A 23,193-nucleotide genomic window follows, 5' to 3' on the forward strand; every position below is an offset into this window, starting at 1 on the left:
AAGGACTGGTGCAGGTGCTTCTCGGAGCCACCTGGGAGGGGCTTGCGGGGGGCCCCCAGGACCCCCGGCCTCTGCAGGAGACACAGTGGACGGAGAGGAGGTCCGAGGCTCGGACCACCTGGTACTGTCACTTCTCTCTGCTCGTCCCCTGCGCTCACCCGAGGAAGGGGGGCCCCGTGGCCTCACTGTCTGGAGGGCACACCAGCTTCCTCCTGGCACTGCGTGTCCAAGTGCCTGGGCTACCCCTGACACTGGGAGCCTGAGTCCTGGACACACCCGCGGGGAGGGCCGCCTGCCGCTGCCTGCAGGCCCTGGGCATGGCGGGGCTGCTGTGTTGCAGGAAAGTCCACATCACGAAGACGACGCTGGCGTGTTTGAACGGTGACTATGAGGTGGAGCCGGGTCATGGGCACGAGAGGAACAGCTTCCTGAAAGCTCACAACATCGAAACGTTCTTCATTGTGCCGTCTCACCGGCGGAAGGTAGGCTCCGGGAGGGGGACGGGGCCCCCACTCGCCTGGTCCTGGGCCTGGGCCAGGCCTTCGGGGTGGATGAGCTCCTGGACCCCCAGGCGGAGCCCAGGGTCCTCTCGGGGGCGGGGCCACCCTGCAACCGCCCCCCCCCCCCCCACTGACCTTCCTGGGCCTCTACTCCTCTCCAGCATGCCAGGTCAGTGGTGGGGCTGCTGAGTGCTGAGGGTGCCATGCATGCCAGACAGCCCGTGACCCGCATAGGGGGCCCTCAAGGGCTGTGTGCCCAAGGAAACGGATTTGGGTGTGATTAAGGGGGCCTAGTTCTTCCAGGGCTCAGGTGAGGGGTTCAGGGCACAGAGGAGGGTCTCAGGGCACAGGCGAGAGGCGCGGGACACAGACGGGGTTTCAAGGCACAGGCGGGGGGCATGGGGCATAGGCAAGGGGCATGGGGCACGGGGGGCGGGCGCGGGGCACAGGCAGGGGGGCGCGGCATACAGGCGGGGGTGGCGGGGCACAGGTGGGGGTCGCGGGACACAGGCAGGGGGCATGGGGCACAGGTGAGGGGCGGGGGGCACAGGTGAGGGGCAGGGGGCACAGAAAGGGGGCCATGGGGCACATGCGGAGTCTGGGGGTACAGGCAAGGGGCACGGGGCACAGGCGGGGAGAGCGGGGCACAGGCAGGGGGGATGAGGGGCACAGGCAAGGGGCGGGGGCACAGGCAGGGGGCGGGGGACTCAGGCAGGGGATGTGGGGCATAGGCATGGGTGGGGGGCACAGGCGAGGGGCAGGGGGCATATGTGAGGGATGTGGGGCACAGGTGAGGGGCAGGGGGCTCAGGCGGGGGATGCGGGGCACAGGCGGGGTTTGCAGGGCCTAGGCAGGGGTTATGGGGCAGAGGCGGGGAGCAGGGCCACAGGAGATGGGCTGGGGGCACAGGCGGGGGGCGCTGGACACAGGTGGGGGTTGGGGTACAGGCGGGTGATGCGGGGCACAGGCAGGGGGCGAGGGGCACAGAAGCAGGAAGCAGGGGCACAGAAAGGGAGGCCACGGGGCACGGGTGGTGTCTGGGGGCTCAAGACGGTGTCTCAGGGCACAGGCAGGGGTCGCGGGGCACAGGCGAGGGGCGGGGGCGCAGACGAGGAATGGGGGGCACAGGTGAGGGGCAGGGGGCACAGGTGGGGGTTGCGGGGCACAGGTGGGTCGGGGGGCACCGGCGGCCCTGGTGCTCCTTCAGGACATAAGCAGGTCGGCTGCGAGGCAGAGCTTGAAGCTTCTCCGTCCTGCGTGTCCGCGGTTTGGGGCTGTGCAGGCCCTGTGACCTGGGGCCCACGGCCGAGGGGCTCCCTGAGCTCACTCCTGAAGCAGGGGCAGCTCTCGCGGGCCAGAGGAGGGCCGGGCGAGGGGTCGCCTAGGACCCCAGCACAGCAGCAGTCACCCAGGCAGGTGGGGCCTGCGGGGCAGGACCCCGGGGGTCTCTGGGCGCTGGTCCTCGGTCATCTGCCGCCTGCCAGCCAGCGACGTCCAGGCCTCCGGGTCCCTCCCTGGCCGGGCCCCAAGCCCCCCACTGCTGCAGGCCCAGCTCCGGGCCTCGCTCTGGGTCCAGAGGCCCCGGAAGGAGCCGAGAGCCGTCCCCCGCCGGTCCCGCTCGCCTGTTTGGCGTCCGTGTCCCCGTGAGGTCGTGCCCGGCCCGGGGGCAGCTCGGGGCTGCTCACGGGCCGTCCCCGGGCCACCTCTCTGCACAGATATTCCCAGGGCTCATCCTGTCCGACATCAAGCCAGCCAAGAGGATGAAATTCAAGACCGTGTGCTACCTGCTGGTTCAGCTCATGCACTGCCGGAAGATGTTCAAGGCGGAGATCCCGTTCTCCAACGTCATGACGTGTGAGGATGACGACAAGGTAGGAGGGCCGCCCGCGCCGTCCTTTGTGCTTCCTGACCGTGTGGATGCTGTCCGGGGCTGGGTGGCTTTCGTTTCCCTGTGAAAATCTTCCTATGCTCTTGCATTTTTTTTTTTCCATTTGGCATTCCCCGTGCTTCTCGGTAAATTCGTGCTCAGACCCTCGCTGCCGTCTGCAGGTTCACGGTCCTCAGATGCTCTGTCGTGAAGTCTGGAGCCCCGGCCACGGCCTGTGAGACCCGGCCGCTGTCCCACAGACCCGCCCTCGGCCCCCTCCTGTCCGTGGCCTCCTGCCAAGCACCTGCTTGCCTCTCCTCCGTGGCTAGATCGTGGAGTCCGCGGAAAGCGGCCTCCCCTGGGCTCCCCGCCTCATGACCTGGCTCCCGGGAGTTTCTAGTTTTCCCCTTGGGTTGGTCAGAGGCATCCTTGGGTTTTCTCCTCTTCTGCTGGGTTGGGGGACGGTGCCGCTCCGTGCGGGTCCCAGCATCTGCTTCAACCACATGGGCCTCCTGTCTGGGGGTGTGGGCGGAGACCCCAGCCCCTCCAGGGGCGACCCCGGTCCTCCGTGGGGGCAGGAAAAGCCTGGCGCATCGCCCCTTCCCCTCCTGTGTCCTTGCGTCCTGGGCCCCCCCAGCCCAGTGTGGCTCCGTCCACGACTGATTCCCGTTTCCCGACACCATGCCGTCTGTCCCCCGCCATCCTGGGTTTTGTGCAGTTACGAGGAATTCCATCCCTGCAGTTTTAGGGGCTTTTCATTCAGGAAGAAGCCAGATTCTGCTGGCTGGCACTCCCAGGGGTTTATGGCCTCTAAGGGTTTTTGTGGATTTGGCCATGAGCTCACGTTTGTGAGAATTTTGCTGGGATGTGAATTCCATCGGCACTGACTCCGCGCACCCCCCTATACGCGGGGGCTTCACGTGTGTGGCCGGTGGGTTTGGACATCCCAGGCGGGCAGGCATGTGCAAGAGTGTTCCTGAGAGCGGGTCCCGTCGGTGCAAAGCCACGTCTGAGAGCGTGGTCCTCACCGTCCCCCACCACGGGGGGCAGGGTCTCCCCATGTCGGTGTTTACTGGTGGGGTTTTGGGGGGAAGCTTCCTGCCCATCTCGCTCAGGCCCTGTGTGGCTGCAGTCAGGATGACGGGCTCCGCAAGCTCTCTGGGTGCATCTGCCACCTGCCCGGCCTGGGTTCCCACGTCGTGAGGGCCCCTGGCGGCTTCCCTTTCTTACCACGTTCTTGTGTATCTGTAAGTGTGCCTGCGTGAGTGTCCATGCGTGTGCATGGCCGTGTGTGCACGAGAACACATGCCTGTGCACGTGCGCGCCGGCCCTTCCCTCCCTTCCTGTCGTCTGATGTCGCTGCTGGATTCCTGCCCCTCCTGGGAGCACAGGGCCATGTCCCTGAATCCTGGCCTAGCCCCTGACCCCTGAACCTCTGCAGTGCGGGATGCCTCCCAGGTGGGGCCGTGCACACCTGCCGACTCTGGTCCTTTGTCTGTTTGCTGGGGACAGCGGGTCCTGGCCTCCCACCTCGGGGGTCGCCCCCGGGGTGGAGACGGGGAGTGACAAGGCCGGTGGTTCTGAAGGGCGGGGGTACAGGCACCGAGGCCGGGCCAGGATGCCAGCTGGGGAGCTGGGGAGGTGGCTGTGGGGTGACCCTGCCGGGCAGGCCCTTCTGCCCACAAGCACTGTCCCCACTGCCCCCCAGGGCCTGTGTCCCCGTTGAGATGGGGTCTCTCACTGGCCCTGTGTCCCGGTCGTCCATGTCCAGGCCTGAGTCCTGCGCAGGCGCCCTTGTGTGTGGCCGGGGCTGGCTCTCTCGGTTTTCTGGACGAATGGTTGTAGCTCTGACTTTGGCGCCTCTTTTCCACCCTGTATTATTGTTATTATTGTTATTACTACTACTACTACTACTATTATTATTATTAGGTTTATTTATTTATTCATGAGAGAGAGAGAGAGAGAGAGACAGAGACACAGGCAGAGGGAGAAGCAGGCTCCATTCCTTGCAGGGAGCCTCATGCAGGACTCGATCCCGGGACCCTGGGGTCACGCCCTGAGCTGAAGGCAGACGCTCAACCGCTGAGCCCCCCAAATGCATGTCACTCGTGTGTGTGCTCAGGGCCGCTGTGAGTCAGCGTGGGCATCGTGCTGTTGTACAAACCCGCGGTCGTGGGGGCTTGACCAGGAGAGAGGTTAGCTTTCTTACACTTAAAGTGAACCCAGAGAGCAGGCAGGTGGGGGCCCACGTGGCAGCTTCATGATCATCTTGAGCCAGACCCGTGACCCTGTTCCGGCCTGCCTGTCTGCCGTCATCGCCACGTGGCCCAGCAGGGATGCTGGGGCTCTGGTCATTGCGTCCTTGTTTCAGCTGGCGGGAAGGACGCAGAGGAGGCAAGTCCATGTCGGCCCCCAAGCTGGCTCTCCTGCCCGCACAGCCCCGTTCCCCCCACGTCCCCGCAAGGCCTGGTGGCGAGCAGAGCGGGTCCGGGTCACCTCTCCTGCCCGGGGTCAGCCGGCCCAGTCCGGCCTCCCGACTTCCCGCAAGGGCCTCTTGCTCCCGGCGGCTCTGCCTCACCTGGGTCTCTGCGTGGATTCCGATGCTTCCCGCTGGCAGCACGCCGTGTCCCCCCTCGTTGTGGGTCGCAGACCGGGAAGCTGGAGCAGAGAGGTTAAGGGGCACCCTCGGGCTGCACGGCTGGCCTGCACCCAGGGCTCTGCACCCAGGCCTCGAGCCTGCCCTCCGGCAGGTCAGGAAACAGGCTCAGGCGGCCAGAGTCTGCACCAAAACGGGCATGTTTCCTTGTGACCTTGGCTCTGACTTGTTTTCCGAGGAAACACGATTGTTGTGGAAAGTCCAGGGAAGAACGACAAAGAGGGAAAGCGTGGCCTCGCCGTGGGGCGGTGGGGGTGGGGTGGGCGCGGCGGAGGTCCTGCCCTCGGAGCAGCTGGGCCCTGGTGGAGCACGGACCCGCTGCTGGTCGCGTGGGAGCAACCTGCCCAGCAGGGGTCGTGGGTGACGGCTCTGTCCTAACCTGTCCCACGTTCTCGCCAAGTTCCGGAGGGGGGCGGTGATGCGCCACCCTGGCCGCACGCAGGTCCGCGGTGGCGCCACGCAGTGTGCACACTGGGGCCCCCGGCGGGCTCCCTGAGGTCGCGGCTCCCCAGGATGGGTGCACCCGAGCTAGTGACGGGCGCCGCTGGGTGGTGCGTGTGGCTGTGCCCCGGGTCGTTCCCTCACACCACGATCCCCCTTCTGCTGTGCCACATGCCCCCCTCCCCAGCCCCCGGCCCCCCCCACGGACGGCTCTCCGTGCTGACCTCTGCACTGAGGACATCGTGGACGTGGACCCCGGGATGCGCCCCGTGACCCTGGCTCCTCCTCACTCGGGATGGAGCCCCGGGTCCCCCGTCCCCCCGTGGCCGGCTGGCGTTCCGCGGGGTGGGCGGGCCACCGTTTGCGGGACCCGTTGAAGGACGTTTAGCTTGTTCCCGACCGTGACTGTTAAAAATAAAACCGCAACATTCGCTGCGTTCTCTTTCGTGGGGACGTAAACGCTTATTATCTGGGACAGATGCCCAGCTTTGCCGCGGATGGGTCTTGTTTTTGGTTTTTGGTTTTTTTTAAGAAACCGCCAAACTGTTTCCAGAAAGACCGTCCCATACCACGTTCCCGGCAGCCACGTGTGCGAGACGCAGCTTCTCTGCGTCCAGCCAGCTTTGTGCGGTCTCTGTTTTAGAAAATGTTGGCTGTTCTAACACATGTGTAGTGACTTGCGTTTATTGGCATCTCCCAGGTGGCTCGTCATGCCAGCCACCTTTTCAAGTGCTTGTTTTCTGTCCGTATATTTTCTCTTCTTTGTTGGCAAAATGTCTGTCTGCTTTGTAATTGGAGTGGGTTTTTTTTTTTTTTTTTTGGTACTGTTGACTTTTCGCAGTTCTCGATGAATCCTGGATCTGATTCTACTGTCACACGTGTAGCTTGTCTTTCCGTCCCGTTCACAGTGTCTTTCCCAGGACAGAGGTTTCAAATTTCAAAGATGTCCGATTTACTGATATTTTTTTCCTTTCTGGACTGTGTTTCTGGTGTTCTAAGAATTTTCTATGTAGCCCAAACCCTAAAGATTATCTTCTAAAAGTTTATACTGCTATGTTTTCTGGTTAAACTTATGGTGCATTTTGAATTAATCTTTTATATATACATATATTTTATCACATTTTTATTTTTACTTTTATTTTTATTTTTTATTTTATTTTTATTTTTATTTTTTTTACATTTTTAAATTTAAGTTAGATTTGCCAACATATAGCATAACACCCAGTGCTCATCCCGTCAAGTGCCCCCCTCAGTGCCCATCACCCAGTCACCCCACCCCCCGCCCACCTCCCTTTCTTCCACCCCTTGTTCGTTTCCCAGAGTTAGGGGTCGTTTGTGGTTTGTCTGATTTTTCCCACTCATTTTCTCTCCTTTCCCTTTTATTCCCTTTCACTATTATTTATATTCCCCAAATGAATGAGACCATATAATGTTTGTCCTTCTCCGATTGACTCATTTCACTCAGCATAATACCCTCCAGTTCCATCCACGTTGAAGCAAATGGTGGGTATTTGTCGTTTCTAGTGGCTGAGGAATATTCCATTGTATACATAAACCACATCTTCTTTATCCATCATCTTTCGATGGACACCGAGGCCCCTTCCACAGTGTGGCTATTGTGGACATTGCTGCTAGAAACATTGGGGTGCAGGTGTCCCAGTGTTTCACTGCATCTGAATCTTTGGGGTAAATCCCCAACAGTGCAATTGCTGGGTCGTAGGGCAGGTCTAGTTTTAACTCTTTGAGGAACCTCCACACAGTTTTCCAGGGTGGCTGCACCAGGTCACATTCCCACCAAAAGTGCAGGAGGGTTCCCCTTTCTCCACATCCTCTCCAACATTTGTGGTTTCCTGTCTGGCCAGTGTTCCCCATTCTCACTCTCATTGTGGTTTTGATCTGTATTTCCCTGATGGAAATACAGTGACGCGGAGCATTTTCTCATGTGCTTGTCAGCCACGTCTATGTCTTCCTCTGTGAGATTTCTCTTCATGTCTTTTGCCCATTTCAGGATTGGATTGTTTGTTTCTTGGGTGTTGAGTTTGATAAGTTCTTTTTATAACATGTGAGGTTTAGGTTGAGAGTTCCTTTTTTTGCGCAGGGATGACCAGTTGGTCCAGTACCCTTTGTTGACTCTTCCATTGAATTACTTCTGCAGTTAGTCAAATATCATTGACCATATTGGTGTGAGGCTGTTTCTGGACTCTCTATTCTGTAGATCTCTGTGTCTCTCCTGTCACCAGTGCTGTACTGCTCCAACCAGAGTAGCTACACAATCAGTCTTAACCTTGGGTTGAGTGATTTTGAGAAAAATGAGCTATTCTCATCCCCTTCCCTTTCCATTTGTAGTTAAGATAAGCCTGTCTATCTATGAAAAAATTCCTGTTAGGATTTTGATAAGAATTACCTTAAACCCATGCACTGCGGGGCACCTGGGTGGCTCATTGGTTGAGCATCTGTCTTTGGCTTAGGCCCTGACCCAGGGTTCTGGGATCGAGTCCCACACTGGGCTCCCTGCATGGAGCCTGCTTGTCCCTCTGCCTGGGTTTCTGCCTCTTTCACTGTCTCTCATGAATAAGCAAATAAAATCTTTTTTTTTTTAAGAACCTGTGCACATCAATATGAGGAGAATCGACAGCTTTACTGTGTCATGTCTTCTCATGGATGAGCACGTGTGTCCCTTTGTTCATTGAAATCTTTGATTTCTTTCATCAGTATCATATAGTCTTCAGCATACAAGTTGTGTACGTGTTAGATTTGTAGCTAGTACTTCGTTTTTCTCCATGAGTACATATGGCACTGAATTTTGACTTTGGTCTTCACATGCTGATTATTAGTTTAAGAAATACACTTATTTTTAGAGAGAATGAGAGTGCACAAGCAGGGGGAGGAACAGAGGGAGAAGGAGAAGCTCAAGCAGATTACCTGCTGAGCAGGGGGCCCAATGTGAAGCTTCATCCCAGGACCCCGAGATCATGCCCAGAGCTGAAACCAAGATTCAGACGCCCAACTGACTGAGCCACCCAGGTGCCCCAAGAAATACCTTTTTTATGTTCATCTTGTATCCAGTGACCTTATGGAATTCATTTGTTCTAGAGTTGTTTCCTCCCCTACATAGAATTTTCTATGTACACCACTGTGGCATCTGCAAAGGGCCAGTTTTCTGATGTTCTTTTTTTCTTTTTCTTGCCCTATTGCAATGGCTGGGGTTGCTGAAAGCACTCCATCTTTCACCAGCGAGTATGACAGTAGCTGTCAGTATTCTGTAGATCTTCATCAAGTTGGAGAACTTCCCCTCCCTCCCTAGTTTTCTGATCTTGTTTATCAAGAATGAGTGTTGAATTTTGTCAGATTCAACTGTCAAATTTTCTGTGTTAATTGACAAAACCATGGGATTTTTTCTGTATTGCATCGATGTGCAGATGTGTAAAAGGATCTGCATCTCTATTCATGGTCATGGTGCATGCTTCTGTTCTTAGGCTGCCGAATTCTATTTGCTGTTTTGTTAAGGATTGTAGCATCGGTATTGAAAGAGATGGCCTGTAGTGTTCCTTTTTTTGTCTTGTCTCGGTCTGGCTTTGGTATCAGGATGATTCCGACTTCATAAAGTGAGTTGGAAGGTGTTACCTTTTCTGTTTTCTGGAAGAGATGATATAGAATTGGTATTAATTCTTATTTAAATGTTGAGTAAAATTCTCCAGTGAAGCCACCTGGAGCTGGAGATTCATTTTTCGGGAACTTTACAGTTATGAGTTGAATTTCTTTAGTAAATTACAGGGCTAATCTCATAATCTTTCATGTTAGGTGAGTTGTGGTAGCGTGTGTGTTCCAAGTCGTTCATTGATCTGAGTCGTCAAATTAAGGTGTGTAATTGTTCACAGTATTTCCTTATTACCTTTTTGATGTCAGCAGAGTCTATAGTATAATTGTTTCATCCCCAGGTTTGTTAGTCTCTCTTTCTTTTTTTCTTTGTCATGCCTGCTGGAGATCTGTCAACTTTATTGATATTTTTCAAGAACCAACTTCTGTTTTCTTGCTCTGTGCTGGGTTCTGCCCGCATCCACACAGAGTGCCACATGAACGTCGCATGCCCGTATTTGCAGACGCAGGCGTCTCAGGGCCAGTGATGCGCTAAGTCACCTGGGATCTCAGGTGGTGGAGGCACGACCGCATCTCGGCCCCGCACCTGCACCCCCAGACAGCAGGCTGAGGGAGTGGAAGAGCTTTTTCTTCAATAAGTGGAGGATTTGACATTTTTTTCCCTCCATGGCGGCAGCGGAGGGCATTGAGAACCGCATCGGAGAAACTCAGAAACCGCTCATCGTTCTCTGCAAACGTCGTCTACACCACGCCGGGCACGCGCGTCAACAGGTACATCGGCCGCCTCCTGGAAGCGCGCCAGATGGAGCTGGAGATGGCAGACCTGGACTTCTTCACCCTGAAGTACAAGCAGGCTGAGCGCGAGCGCAAGGTAGGTGGCAGGGGCCCCGGGAGCCACTCCCCCCACCCCTCTCCAGGCGGCGTGGTCCCCGGGTCTCGGGTGCCCCTGCGGGGACCTTGCGTGTGTCCTGGCAGCTGCAGCCACTGATGGGCGGTCTCCGTGTCTCCCAGTACCACCAGCTCCAGGACGAGTATTTCACCAGTGCCGTTGTGCTGGCGCTCATCCTCACCGCCCTTTTCGGCCTCGTCTACCTTCTCATCATCCCGCAGTAAGTGTGACAGGCCTGGCTGTCGGGGCAGGAGGGCGCCGGAGGTCCTTCCTCATCTGCTCGTTGCCCCCGTGGTCCCTGGCACCGGGACCGCACGAGCCACAGCCCGTTGTCCCCTGGTTGCAGTCAGCCGTCAGGCAGGCCCTGGTGGCACACGTGTGGGACGCTCACGCTCAGGTTCTCGTGTGTCATTTACACAGTCCTAAGACACAAGATATTTTCAGCGCCTTTCCATCCACCCAACGTGTACCCTTGACTTCAGGACAGATTTCGAGGGACGTTGATTTCTAGGTGCACGTCATCTTCAGATATGTTAAAGTGAGAAATAGTGGCCTCTGGAAAGGAAGAGAAATGTCGTAATTTACTAATAATCAGTTACCCAAAGTCCAAGTGAGTTTGGCAGTGTTTGTTTTCAGGAGGAAAGTCCACTTTCCTTCCAGAGAGGCCAGTTTCTTAGACCCCCTGGTGGAGTGGCTCTCCTCTGGTTTCCAGAGTTTCCAGAAAGCACAGGGAGCTGCTCCGTCCCCAGATGCTGTAAACACGGCGACCACCTGATGGCCCCGTGTGGGGATCAAGCTTTTCCTAGAAAATCTGCTCCCAGATGACTTGGCCCAGGAGGGCAGTGCCCAGCGGCAGGTCCTCCATGAGGGAGGACCTCTCCATGGGCCCCGCTGGTTAGGAGTTGGGGGGAAGACAGAAAGGGACTTGATGGAGAGGTCGAGGGCACTTGTCGGGCACACCTTGCTTGGCCCCAGCCCGCAGTGACCCTGCATCTTCTGTTCTAGGAACGTGGTTGTCCTCTTGCTCCTGGTATTCTGCATCTGCTTCCTGGTGGCCTGCGTCCTGTACCTGCACATCACTCGGGTCCAGGTGCGTGTGTGAGCATATGTCCAGACCTGCCATTGCCTGGGTCCAGGTGCATGTGTGCATGTGTGCTTGTGTCCTGTACCTACACATCACTCAGGTCCAGGTGTGTGTGTGTGTGTGTGTGTGTGTGCGCGCGTGTGTGTGTGTGTACTGTACCTGTACATCACCTGGGTCCAGGAGTGTGGGTGCGTGTATCCTGTACCTGCATATCACCTGGATACAGGTAGTTATGTGTGCATGTGTCCTGTGCCTGCACATCACCTGGGTCCAGGTGCTTGTTGTGTGTCTCCCTGACCTGCAATCCCCTGGCCCAGGTGTCTGTGTGCCTGTGTCCTGTACCTGCACATTACCTGGGTCCAGGTGCCTGTTGTACTTCTCCCTGACCTATGATCCATGTGGTCCAGATGTGTGTGCATGTGTGTCCTGTACATCACCTGGGTCCAGCTACTTATGTGTGCGTGTGTCCTGTACCTGGACATCACTCAGGTCCAGGAGTGTGTGTGCATATGTCCCGTACCTGTGCATGACCTAGATCCAGGTGTATGTGCGTGTGTGTGCCTTACACTCTGCTTGGGACAGGTACACATGTGTCTTGCATCTGTATATCACCTGGGCAGGTATGTGTATTTGCCTGTGTCCTTTACCTGCACATCACCTGGGCAGGTACATGTGTGGCCTCCGCTTGTCCTCTTGACAGGACGGGTGGGGTGGTGGAGAGTAGCAGGAGCTCCTTCTGGGGGGGTTTCTCCTGGGTTTGGGGCAGATGTGCTGTTTTTTTTTTTTTTTTCTGTATTACAACAATTTTCCACGCATGTGTTTGCTCCATGAGTGTATAAGCAAACTGACCGTGAAGATGAGCAGCGACCGGCCTCAAAGCTAGGACAGGCCCCGTGGAGTCCACGCGTGACCAGCGGCATGCAGGTGGCGCCCACGTCGGTCTCTGCGACCAGCAGCGTTCACTTTTCAGAAGAGCGCGTTACCCCTTTGCATGTGAGCGAATGCGTGCGCAGGCTCAGGAGTTGGGGGCGAGACGGGGGGCGGGTCTCAGCACCCGCGCTGGCAGTCCCCGCTCCTGCAGGGCTGTGGGCGTGCTGGCCGACGGGACCGTGGCTTCGCAGGTAACAGAAGAGCCAGCTCCCGTGGCATCTCCCGCAGAGAGCCCACGAGCTGCCCTCCCTGCACCCTGGCGTCTCCAGGCAGCCCCAGGGAGCAGTGTGTCCAAGCGCCCCGCGTAGGAGGGTCCCTCCCCAGGACCTGGCCTTCCTCCTCGGCTGGGCTGGTGCCCTTCCCCGGGGGAGTCTGGAAGCTGCGGGCCAGGAGAGCAGACGACACGAGTAGAAAGCAGGTGGCGGGCGGGCGCGGCCCCGCTGCCCGTTCCTGGCCACCCCCGCTCCCAGCTGCGGCGTCAGTCCCGTCCTCCTGCTGCTGCCGGGCCAGTGACCGCGGCCTCGGAGGTCCCAGGGCGCACACGCCCGCTGGCTCCCGGCTGCGGGCAGCACTTGCTGCAGGGCAGGGGCCCGCAGGCTCGCTATCGGCGGGGTCCCGTGGGGCGGTTGGGGGGCCATCACCTGCCCCGGCGCGTGGAGTCCTGGTGCCGCAGCCCGCCCGCTTCCCCTTCCTCCACTGTCTGGCTTTCAAGACCTGGTGCTGCTGAGCCGGGTCCTCTGGAGTCCTCGGTCAGGAACCCGTCCCTCCAGTCACGCTGCTACCCTGCGCCTGGGCGGCCGTGGGCCAGGGGTGGTGGCTCTTCGGGGCCGGCACTGGGGGAGGAACCCTGGGCCCTCCTGTGCCGTGTCACAGGCAGCAGATCCGGGCTGGTCTTACCGTGCGCCTCTTGCTGTGTTTATGACCGAGGCTGAGAGTTCTGACGTTTCAACAAACGTTTCAGGGGTCACGGGGCGCCGCCAGGCCCGGACAGCGCCCCAGCCCCCAGGAGGATGCGCCCCGGCTCTGCAAGGGCGGCTGCCCAGTTGACACCATCCCTGAATCTTCAAAAGGCCATTTCTGCGTCGGCAAAGCTGCTGCGTCAGGATGGGGCGGGGGTGGGGTCGTGGCAAGAGCAGCAGCTCCAGGCCGTGGGGTCCCCTCCCCCCCCCCCGCCGTGAGAACGCCGGGCCGCAGTGGGCTCAGCAGCATGGCTGGGGCGAGGGGTCTGCTGGCTTTGGGGCCTGTCACTGGGCGGGGAGGGACCCTCGTTCCCGGCATCCCTTCCCGGGTCCCCGGTTGGGAGGAGCTCGGTGGGTCGGGGGCTCCCTGCGTCTCTGGGGGCCACTGGGCCTCGGCGCTGGCCGCGGTTAGGTCAGCTGGGGCGAGTGGCCCCGTGTCCTGAATGTCACCTCCTCTGTGTCTGCAGAGCGGGCCGTCCCCGCCCCCATAATCACACCGCGTCTGCCGAGGTCCCCGTGGGTGCCGATCACACGGGACACGGGCACTTTCCACCCACTCAGACCGGTCTCTCCACATACGTGTGTTGTGGCGGTGGCTTCCTTGGCACACTGTTCTGGTCGTGCTCCATCCGAGTCCCCGCCCGTCCCTCTGGGGCTGGGAGTCACCTATCGGGGCAGCCAGCTGCTCTGGGGGCTCCTGCCCGCCTGTGAGCTCGTGCATGGAGAAGGCCCACGAGCTGGTCTGTGTCCGCTGTGGGCTTGTTGCTGGTGGGCCTTGAGGTCCCCAGGGCGGGCAGGGGGCAGGGGAGACGCCTGGCTAGCGGGGGGGGGTGGGTGTGAGTAGCAGGAACCCTGGGGCCCTGCGAGTGTGAGCAGATGACTGCCCACATCTCCGTTCTCATGCGGTGGGGTTCCTGGCACGGAGCACCCGGCCAGGCAGGGGTCCGCGACCCTGAGCAGGGCCCGCGAGGAGGATCCAGGTCGCGCGAGGCCATAGCGCCCCGTGGTTCCTGCGGGCCCGCGTCCTAGCCCTGGCATGCTCTCTGCACCCGGTGAGGCGGTGTGCCCGGCCCTGTGCGCTCCACTGTGCTCAGTGGCCCCGAGGCCTGGGTCCCAAGACACCGGATCCCTGGATGTCACCGTGCGCTGTGGAGTGAGTGCGGGGGAGCCGGCGCCCGGGCAGCCGAGGGAGTGGAACCGGGCTGCCCGCAGTGTGGACGGAGTGACAGGCGCTCAGCGGGCGCCCCGGGTCGGAGGTGACCGAGGCCAGCCCCCGGCAGCTCGCTGGCTCTCTCGTTTCTGCAGAGCGTCGTGTGGCGCTGGCACGTGGGCGGTGGGAGCAGAGCTGTCCTGTGTGAGTGCATCCAGGACTCGTAAGTCCCTGCCCATCCGTAGGACATGCGGGAGCGGCTAGCGCCCGCCGCGTATGGCCTTCAGTAAGTAGAGCTCGGAAGGAGGGCCAGACCGGGTGAGCCACGGGGGCAGATTGTGTCCTCTGTTCAGCATCGTCGTAGGAAGGCGCCAGCGCTTGGCCGGCTGGCTGCCAAATGGGAACGGCGCATCCACCCCCCAGGCCGCCCCCGCCTCTGAGCCCCGCCTGCACACTCCAGGCCGCCTCCCGCTTCAGCCTCCCTGCACCCCGGGCACAGCTTGCTGAGCGTTGGCCGGTGGCCCTCCAGTCACCAGAGGCCACCAGAGGCCAGGCCTGGGCAGTGCTCCCAGGGGCTCCTGATGTCCACAGCGGGAGGAGCCCCCCTTACCCCATGTTTGCTGAGCGAATGCGTGAGCTGCGTATGCCTTGTCGGCCGGGCGAGAGTCCGTGGGCACATCTCCGTCCCGGCCGGGGGCGGACACGAGATTGGACAGGGAGGGAGGTGGCCAGCGCCAGGTGTGAGCAGTCGGGGCTGGCGCCGCTGCAGGGGGCTCCTCTCCCTGAGATCTGGGGGCCCAGCGTGTCTGTGCGGTGCGGCAGCGTCGGACTCAGGAATCCCGGACGGAATCTGGAACCAAGGCTGCGCCGTGGGAGCCTTGTAGGACGCGGAAGGCCAGCTGGTGGGGACAGGAGGGTCGGGACTTCCCCAGGGGAGGGCCGCGGAGGGGGCCGGCCCTGGCTGGCTGCGGGTCTCGTCAGCGTCTTGTGCAGGGTCCCTGCGGTCTTTATTTTAGTTTTTGTTTCGAATTTCACGAGCGTGAATCTAAAAAGAACTTTGCGCTTTTATCCACGAAGTCACGTGTTGACTATTGCAAACTGTATTTCAGCTGCCTTCTTTCTTTTAAAAAGATTTTATTTATTTGGGAGAGAGCAAGAAAGCACAATTTCGGGGACGGGCAGAGGGAGAGGGAGAAGCAGACTCCTTCCTGAGCCGGGAGCCCGATGTGGGACTCGGTCCCAGGACCCTGAGATCATGACCTGAGCTGCCCAGGTTCCCCCAAACAGATTTAAAATAAAATTTCTAGTAACGGGATCCCTGGGTGGCGCAGCGGTTTGGCGCCTGCCTTTGGCCCAGGGCGCGATCCTGGAGACCCGGGATCGAATCCCACGTCGGGCTCCCAGTGCATGGAGCCTGCTTCTCCCTCTGCCTGTGTCTCTGCCTCTCTTTCTCTCTCTGTGTGACTATCATAAATAAAAAAAAATTTTTTTTTAAATTTCTAGTAACAAAAACAGCGTAAAACCTATGTGAATAACCTAAAACTTAAAGTACCTAAAAAAGACACAAGTATGTGTAAAACCTTGTTATTTAATATAATAAATAACAATATATAAACTTAAAAAATACATAACATAGTAAAGATTTAATGCAATAAAAATGTCAAATTAATCCGTTCATTCCAGTGCCAGAATCACAGCGTGGGGCACACGGTGGCAGGTGTGGTGGTTTTTCACTGAAAGACAGTAGATTTTGTTTCTTTTAATTTTGGCAGCGTCACCTGGGAGAGGAAGCCTGGGCACAGCTGAGATGTGTGGAGGGGGGGCCTGGGTGGGGAACCAGCGGCACCAGGGCGCAGCCCATTCTGTGCTGTGACCGTTCCTGCGACCCGAACCAACTCTAAGAAACGCCTGTGTTCACAGTAATATGTTTTATTGTCCAGTGTTTTCCCGGATGCCTGACCATCCAGATCCGCACCGTCTTGTGTATTTTCATAGTGGTCTTGATCTACTCCGTGGCCCAAGGATGTGTGGTGAGCATGTCCGCAGGCGGCAGGGTGTTGCGGGGGGAGCCCCGCGAGGTGTGCGGGGCTGAGGGGGGCTGTCTCCGGGTGAAGGGACACCCAGCCCCTCCCCAGTGCGCAGTAGAAGCTGGGGCAGGAGTCAGGGCAGGGGTGGGGCGCTGAGTACCAGGAGGGAGGCAGGGCCGCAGTGACAGTAGGGGGGCCGAGAGGGCACGGGCGGTCTGGGGGGCGAGGGGGTCTCTTGCTTCTCCCAGCCTACACTGGGAGGAGCCTGGAGGGCACAGCAAGGGGGGGCGGGCGGCACCTGGGGGCATCCCCTCCTTCCCATAGGAAACTGTAGCAGCGGGTGGGGGGTGCAGGTGGGGCTGAGAGCAGCTGGTCCTGAGCCCCTGTCTCCCTGCCACCCCTGCCCCTGGCTCCTCCTCCCCTGCCCCTCCACCCCTGCTCTTCTGCCCCTGGCTCCTCCTCCCCTGCCCCCTCTGCCCCTGCCTCCTCTGGCCCTGCTTTCTCTGCTCCTCCTCCCCCTTCACCCCCGCCCCCTCCTCCCCCTCCCCCTCCGCCCCTGCCCCCTCCACCCCTCCGCCCCCTCCAGGTGGGCTGTCTGCCCTGGGCCTGGAGCTCCAGCCCCAACAGGACCCTGGTGGTCCTGACGCCCGGCGGCCAGAGCGCACTGCTGCCCGCTGCGCCCTGCGAGTCTGCGCCCCATGCTCTGCTCTGCGGCCTGGTGGGCACGCTCCCACTGGCCATCTTCCTGCGAGTGTCCTCCCTGCCCAAAATGATCCTGCTCCTCGTGCTCACCGCATCCTACATCCTGGTCCTGGAGCTCAGCGGCTACACCCGGGCCTCGGGGTAGGTGCGCTGCTGCCGGGCCCCCCTGACACACGCGTCGGGTGCTGCCTGCTTCCGCGGCTTCTCCGTGTGTCCATTTGGGCCCAGGGCCAGCGAGGCCTCAGTTCGGGCGGGAGGTGCTGCAGCCGGGCCGGTGGCAGGTGCTGCCGACTGGCCTGCCCCAGGGGCACGTGGACGGGTCTTGGTACTGAAGAGGTTTCCCTCCTCACCCCCCCGACCCCCCCAGGGGCAGCGCGGTGTCCGGGCGCAGCTTCGAGCCCATCATGGCCATCCTGCTGTTCTCGTGCACGCTGGCCCTGCACGCCCGGCAGGTGGACGTCAAGCTGCGGCTGGACTACCTCTGGACGGCACAGGCAAGAGGCGCTCCGTGTGCTCCACGGAGGGTGGGGTGCGGCAAAGGAGCCCCTGGGGAGGGGCCGTCCGGGTGGAGGGGCTAGTGCTGGGGCAGGACGGGGACCAGGGGAAGCTGGGCACAGCCCCATGAGCCGCGCCTGACAGGCACAGGAGTTTGGTGGCATCCTGAGCAGTGAGCTCCCCATCCCCAGAGGCGTCTGGCAGTAGGGCTGCCGCGCAGAGTGGCTCAGCCTTTGCTGCGCTGCACGGGACAGCGGGTCTCCCCAGGGTCATGGGAGTGTCCAGAAAACACCGACTCTTGCACCGCCCACCCAAGTTAGTAGGTGTGCGGGTGCAGGTATGCGAGCTGTCGGCCCCGAGCCCGGGGAGGGAGGGGATGACTACCGGAGGTGTGGGCTGTGCACCTGCCAGGTGACCAGCACACCGGTGCATGTCTGGGCCAGCCGGGCATGCGCGAGGGGCCCCCCTCGCCTCTGGATGGGAGGCCTTCCGGCCTGCTGGACAAGTCCACCCGTGCCACTTGCAGACGTCTGGACCCTGGGTGGAGGGCCTCCCTTGGCTTCCCCGGCTAGAAGTGGGCAGGGGGCACGCCCTAGAACAGAGACGGTGGATGCGAGCTCTCAGGAGCTTTCTAATCCTGATGTATTACGAAGTTGCTCTCTAGCGTCCGAGGCATTTAATTGTGTCTGGTCTTCATGGCAGCCCTGCCCAGGGCATGGGCCTGCAGGTGGGGAGCAGGGCAGTGATGTGACGTGCTTGGGCCCGGGTGGCTGGTACATGGCCCAGCGGGGAGGAGCCAGGGTCTGAGTGGTGTCCGGAGCAGGGGGGCAGTCGCCTCATCCTGGGAGCCCCGTGTCCAGCCTGGGGCCCCCCTGGGGACCAGGATGCAGGGAGAGCCAGTGTTCGATGCCAGACAGGTGGAGCCCAGAGGATTGGGGGGTGAGGTCGCCCTCGCCGAAGAAGACCATGGGCTGCAGAGACCAGCACGGACACCTGGAAGTGATGTTTGGTGGCCGTGTGGGCGCCCTGTGGCCTGGTCCGAGTGACACATAAAACCTTCCAGCCTGGGTGGGGATATAGTGATTAGTTCCCCACCAGGACTGGCTTGGCGGCGGGCCTGGCACGCAGTGAGCGCTCGGTGCGGCTGGGCGGCCTCCGGACGCCGCCTTGTTCATCTCTTGGGACGCTCCACCTGCAGGAGCCAGTCTGATACTTCTTCTCTGGTTTTGTTAACCTGGGAAAAACAGGTCCCGGCTACGGATGTCTGGGCAGGATGCGTGTTCGGGACTGTGAGGGGTGATCCCGTTCCTCCGGGTAGACAGAGGAGGGAAGACCCGTGTGCGTGCACGTGTGCGCACCCGAGTACATAGGGAGTCTGCACACACGTCCATATGCTGGGGAGCAACAGCCTAATTATTCTTTTCTGCGTAACACCTGCACTGAGGTTAAAACCACTCTCTTCACGCTTCATTCCTGTAAAGTATGCGGTTCGGTGGTTTCCAGTGTATTTACAGACTTGGGCCGCCGTCGCAATGGTCAGTGTAGAGCATCTTCACGTTCCCAGAGAGCCCTGTCCCCAGCAGTGGTCACTCCCTACGTCTGCCGCCCCATCCCCGCGGATGTGTGTTTCTGCTCATTGCCCATCCCGCGTCTACTCTGGGCAGCCCACGCCCCCGAGTCCTGGGGAGACCCCTGATCTGAGGGGCTCACTGCCCGGTGCCGTCTTCACCGTACACCTGGATTCTGGGTTCTGGGTGGGCAGAGGCCCTGGAATGCTGAGCCCTCTGGACCCCTGTCCATGGGGCTGGGGCGCCCTGGGGGGGCGGGTGTACAGTGCTGGCTTGAGCCTCCCTGCAGACCAGGGAACGCACCCGATGCTGGCTCTGTCCCACAAGGGACTTGAGCTGCCACCGTTACCCCACGTGAGGGCCCGACCACAGCCCGGATTGGGTGGGTCAGGGGTAGGACCGTCGGCTCACCTGAGATGGGCGGGTCTAGGGCCACTGCAGGCGCCCTGAGGCAGGCCACCAGACAAGACTCACGGCAGTCAGCCAAGGGACCCGGCCGGCCCTCCTTGACCGTGCCGGGAGGGGCCCAGCCGCGTTCTCCCCGGGCCTGCGGATGCTCTGCCCTGGCCAAGCCCGGAGGTCTCAGGTCGGAGCCGATGCCAGACAGACGGCCGCATACGTGGGCTCCCAGAAGGGAGACCCGACCGCTGCTGTTTGCCACAGCCTCACCAGGTGACGGAGCACAGCGTCTCTCGTGGGCTGTGCCAGGGGACTCAGGGGACCCTTGTCTGGCTGTGGCTGGCTGTCCAGGGGCACCGGGCTGGCTGGTCCCTAGAGGTGCCCACCCCACGGTCAGCTGGCCCCTCTGGTTTCAGGTCTTTAGTTGTGATTAGCTACTCAGCTTGAGGAGAGCAGTCAGGGTGCGCTGGAGAGCCGGGTTGGCCTGGCGTGTGTGCATCTGGCTTCCGGCTTGTTCACCAGGCACCTGCCGTGCGGCCAGCGCCACAGACAGAGGCTGCGGTGCCCCGTCTGGGTTGGCAGGCGCTCTTCTCGGTGTCCCTTTAGATGGTGTAAGCCCAGTGTTTGGGCCTGCCCTGGGGTTCCCCACTGACAACACCCCGGGCCCCCACCTCTCGGTGAGGTTTCCGGGGAGCTCAGTGGCAGGGAGACCCTCCACGCGTCACTGGGAAGGGGTGCCTACATGCGACATACTTTCCCAAGGACGTGTAACGGGAAAGGCCACCTCACCTTCCTGTAAACCCAGCAAAACAAGGACATTTCTCGACTTTGCCCGCTTGCCCTGTGGGTCCGTAAGCCTGTCACGCAGACATCACAGTGTCTCACGCCGTTGTGGAACGGTCAGGCCAGGCCTGGGGGTTAATTATTTTCAGACCCCGGGTGGTCACAGGAGCCTGCATGTGTGCCAGAGCCGTGTTTCCTTTGGATTCCCCAGACGATCGGGATGCGACCTTAGTTTGGATGATAGTAGGGCAACTTGTTCCTGCTCAGGGAATGCCTGTCTCGGGAGGGTGATTCCCGTCGGTGGTGGCGCCGTATTGGCGGCACTCGGAGGGAAGGTGGCCCGGCGTGGCCTTGCCTGTCACGCGGGAACGGTTCTGTGTGTTGTTGGATTCGCTTTGCCAAAACGTGGTAAGGGGATGTGTGTCGGCGCTCATGAATAATGTAGTTCTCTCATTGTCTTTATTTATTTATTTATTTATTTATTTATTTATTTATTTATTTATTTATTCGTTCATTCATTCATTTATTTACTTATTTATTTTTGTAAATTTATTTTCTGTTGGTGTTCAATTTGCCAACATATAGGTTGTTCTCATTCTTTTTTAAAATTTATTTATTTATTTATTTATTTATTTTCGTGGATTTATTTTCTATTGGTGTTCAGTTTGCCAACATATAGGTTGTTCTCTCATTTTCTTTTTTTAATTTTTATTTATTTATTTATTTATTTATGTATGTATTTATTTATTTATTTTTGTGAATTTATTTTTTATTGGTGTTCAGTTTGCCAACATATAGGTTGTTCTCTCATTTTCTAGGCCAGACAAGGCTTTGAGGTCAGAGCGAAGCAGGCCTCACCAGTGGGGACCTGTTCCTTCCTTTGCGGGTTTCTGGAAGAGTTCGTAGAATTGGTGCCATTTCTTCCTCAGACGTTTTGGAAAGTGAAGCCCTTCGGCTTGGATTTGTACGTCTATCTTTAGAGTAGGAAAGTTTTAACTAAAATGAACTTCTCTAAAGATAAAGGGCCATGCTTTCCTTTTTTTTTTTTTTTTTTTCTTTTTTGAGGTAGCTTTGGGAACTTATGTCATTCCCTGGATGTTGTTCATTCGATTATCACAAACTTGTTTTTACTATTCCCTTCTTACCCACTTTACCATTTGTAGGATTTGTTGTGACATCCCCTCTCTCCTGATGTAGGATTGTGTAGACTCTTTTTTTTTTTTTTTTTTTTTGATCAATGTGACTAGAAGTTGATACATTTTATTGATCTCAAGAAATAGCTTTTGGTCTTACTGATCTTTCTCTTTTGAGTTTCCAATGTCATTGAATTCTACTCTGATCTTTATTTTCTTCTGATAACTTTGGGGTTAATTTACTCATATTCTCTAGTTTCTCAAGATGATTTGTACTTTCTCTAACTCAGTGGTTTTATTATACATTTTCCTCCAAGTGCTGCTTAATTCACAAATTTTGACATTAAATGTCATTTCATTTTCCTTTGGCTCAAAGATCTTTGTTGTTGTTGTTGTTGTTGTTGTTCTTCTTCTTCTTCTTCAGACCAAGAGTTATGAAGACATACATTCTTTTGTTGAAAATTTCCCAGGGATCTTTCTGTTACTGACTTTTCCTTAGTTGTACTGTGGTCAGAGATTATGCCTTGACTTCTTTTAGATTTCTTGAGAAAGAGGGGCATGTGGGTGGCTCAGTTAAGCTGCTGAACTGATTCTTGAGAATTCTATCATCCATGTTCCATTTTGTGGCTGTTGGATGGTGTGGTTTTTAAAAATTTATTTTAATTTTTTAATTTTTTATTTTTTTCGATGGTGTGTTTCATGAATGCCAATGAGGCCACCCTGGCCGAGGATGCTCATAGGTCTTCTATGCCCTAATGGACTTTATGCCCAGATATTCTACCAATTTTTGAGAGAATGATGTTGAAATCTCCCGTTGTACCCATAGACAGAATTTTGTGCGGTTCTACCAATTTTTCCTTCGTGTATTTTGGCAATTCATTATTAGGTGCATAATAAATGTTTAGGATGAGGATGTCCTCTTGGTAAGTTGGAACCTTTGTCCCCTTTATCACTATGGAAAGAGCTGCTTTTCCCAGGTAATGTGCTTGGCTCTGCAGTATACTTTACATGATATTATATAGGTAATCCTGCTCCCTTTATATATTTTTCCCATCATTTTACTTTTAACTTATTTATATCTTTTTACTTAAGGTGGGTTTCTCATAAGCAAAACAAAATTGGACCAACATACAATTGGACCTTGCCTTCTTATCCAACTTATAAATCTCTGCTTTTTAAATTGAGCTGTTCAGACCATTTATAATTAATATGATTATTGATGCATTGGATTTTAATCTTTTATCTTGCTGTCTCCTATTTGTCATGTCTGCCCATCTGTTCTTTGTGGTTTTTTCCCTCTTTTTCTGGCTGCTTTGGATTAAATATTTTTGTTATTCTATTAAAATATAAAAGAGTGTTTATTATTCCATTTATAATTAGTATTGATTACTTTATTAATAGTTATAATTCATTTGTCTCTCTTGCTTTCCCTCTTCTTTTTCCCTTCCTCTTTTTATTAGCTGCATTCTTTGAAGTATTATTTCTTTTAGGTTTCAAGTTTTTATATAAATTCGATGGTTAAATATAGCTATTATTAGTTTCAAGGGTAGAATTTAGTGATCCATCACTTACACATAATGCTCAGTGCTCATCACAGGTGCCCTCCTTAATACCCACTCCCTCTCCCCCCTCGCCTCAGCAACCCTCAGCGTGTTCTCTGTAACTAAGAATCTGTTTCCTGGTTTGCGTCTCTCTCTTTTCTCTCCCTGTGTTCATCTGTTTCATTTCTTACATTCCATACATGAGTGAAATTATATGGTGTTTGTCTTTCTCTGTCTTTCTCTTAATATACTATTGATTGGATTTGCCAGTATCTTGTTTTTACATCCATGTTCATCAGGGATTTTGGCCCATAGATCTCTTTTTTACTTATTTCACTTAGCATAATACGCTCTAGCTCCATCCAGGATGTTGCAAATGGCAAGATTTCATTCTTTTTGGATGGCCCAGTAGTATTCCATTGTATATGTAGACCACATCTTTTTTGTTTTTGTTTTTACGTTTGTTTTTATT

At 57.0% G+C, this 23,193-nt stretch overlaps 1 protein-coding gene across 3 annotated transcripts in view; it reads left to right on the forward strand.

Annotated features, from left to right (window-relative positions):
• The window catches only part of LOC140605339 (adenylate cyclase type 1), a 102,808-nt gene that overhangs the window by 51,328 nt on the left and 28,287 nt on the right, over positions 1–23,193 (forward strand). The window contains exons 7-14 of one of the 3 annotated variants that reach the window (XM_072777625.1): positions 341–482; positions 2,216–2,371; positions 9,738–9,932; positions 10,073–10,170; positions 10,956–11,040; positions 16,014–16,103; positions 16,687–16,943; positions 17,170–17,296. In XM_072777625.1, the coding sequence (XP_072633726.1) occupies positions 341–482; positions 2,216–2,371; positions 9,738–9,932; positions 10,073–10,170; positions 10,956–11,040; positions 16,014–16,103; positions 16,687–16,943; positions 17,170–17,296 (1,150 nt within the window). Of the gene's footprint in view, positions 1–340; positions 483–2,215; positions 2,372–2,549; positions 2,691–9,737; positions 9,933–10,072; positions 10,171–10,955; positions 11,041–16,013; positions 16,104–16,686; positions 16,944–17,169; positions 17,297–23,193 lie in introns of those variants that run through there. The other 2 variants (XM_072777626.1, XM_072777627.1) reach the window with 2 other exon arrangements.

Source organism: Canis lupus, chromosome 15 (assembly GCF_048164855.1).
Source record: "Canis lupus baileyi chromosome 15, mCanLup2.hap1, whole genome shotgun sequence".
In the NCBI taxonomy this organism is placed as follows: Eukaryota; Metazoa; Chordata; class Mammalia; order Carnivora; family Canidae; genus Canis; species Canis lupus.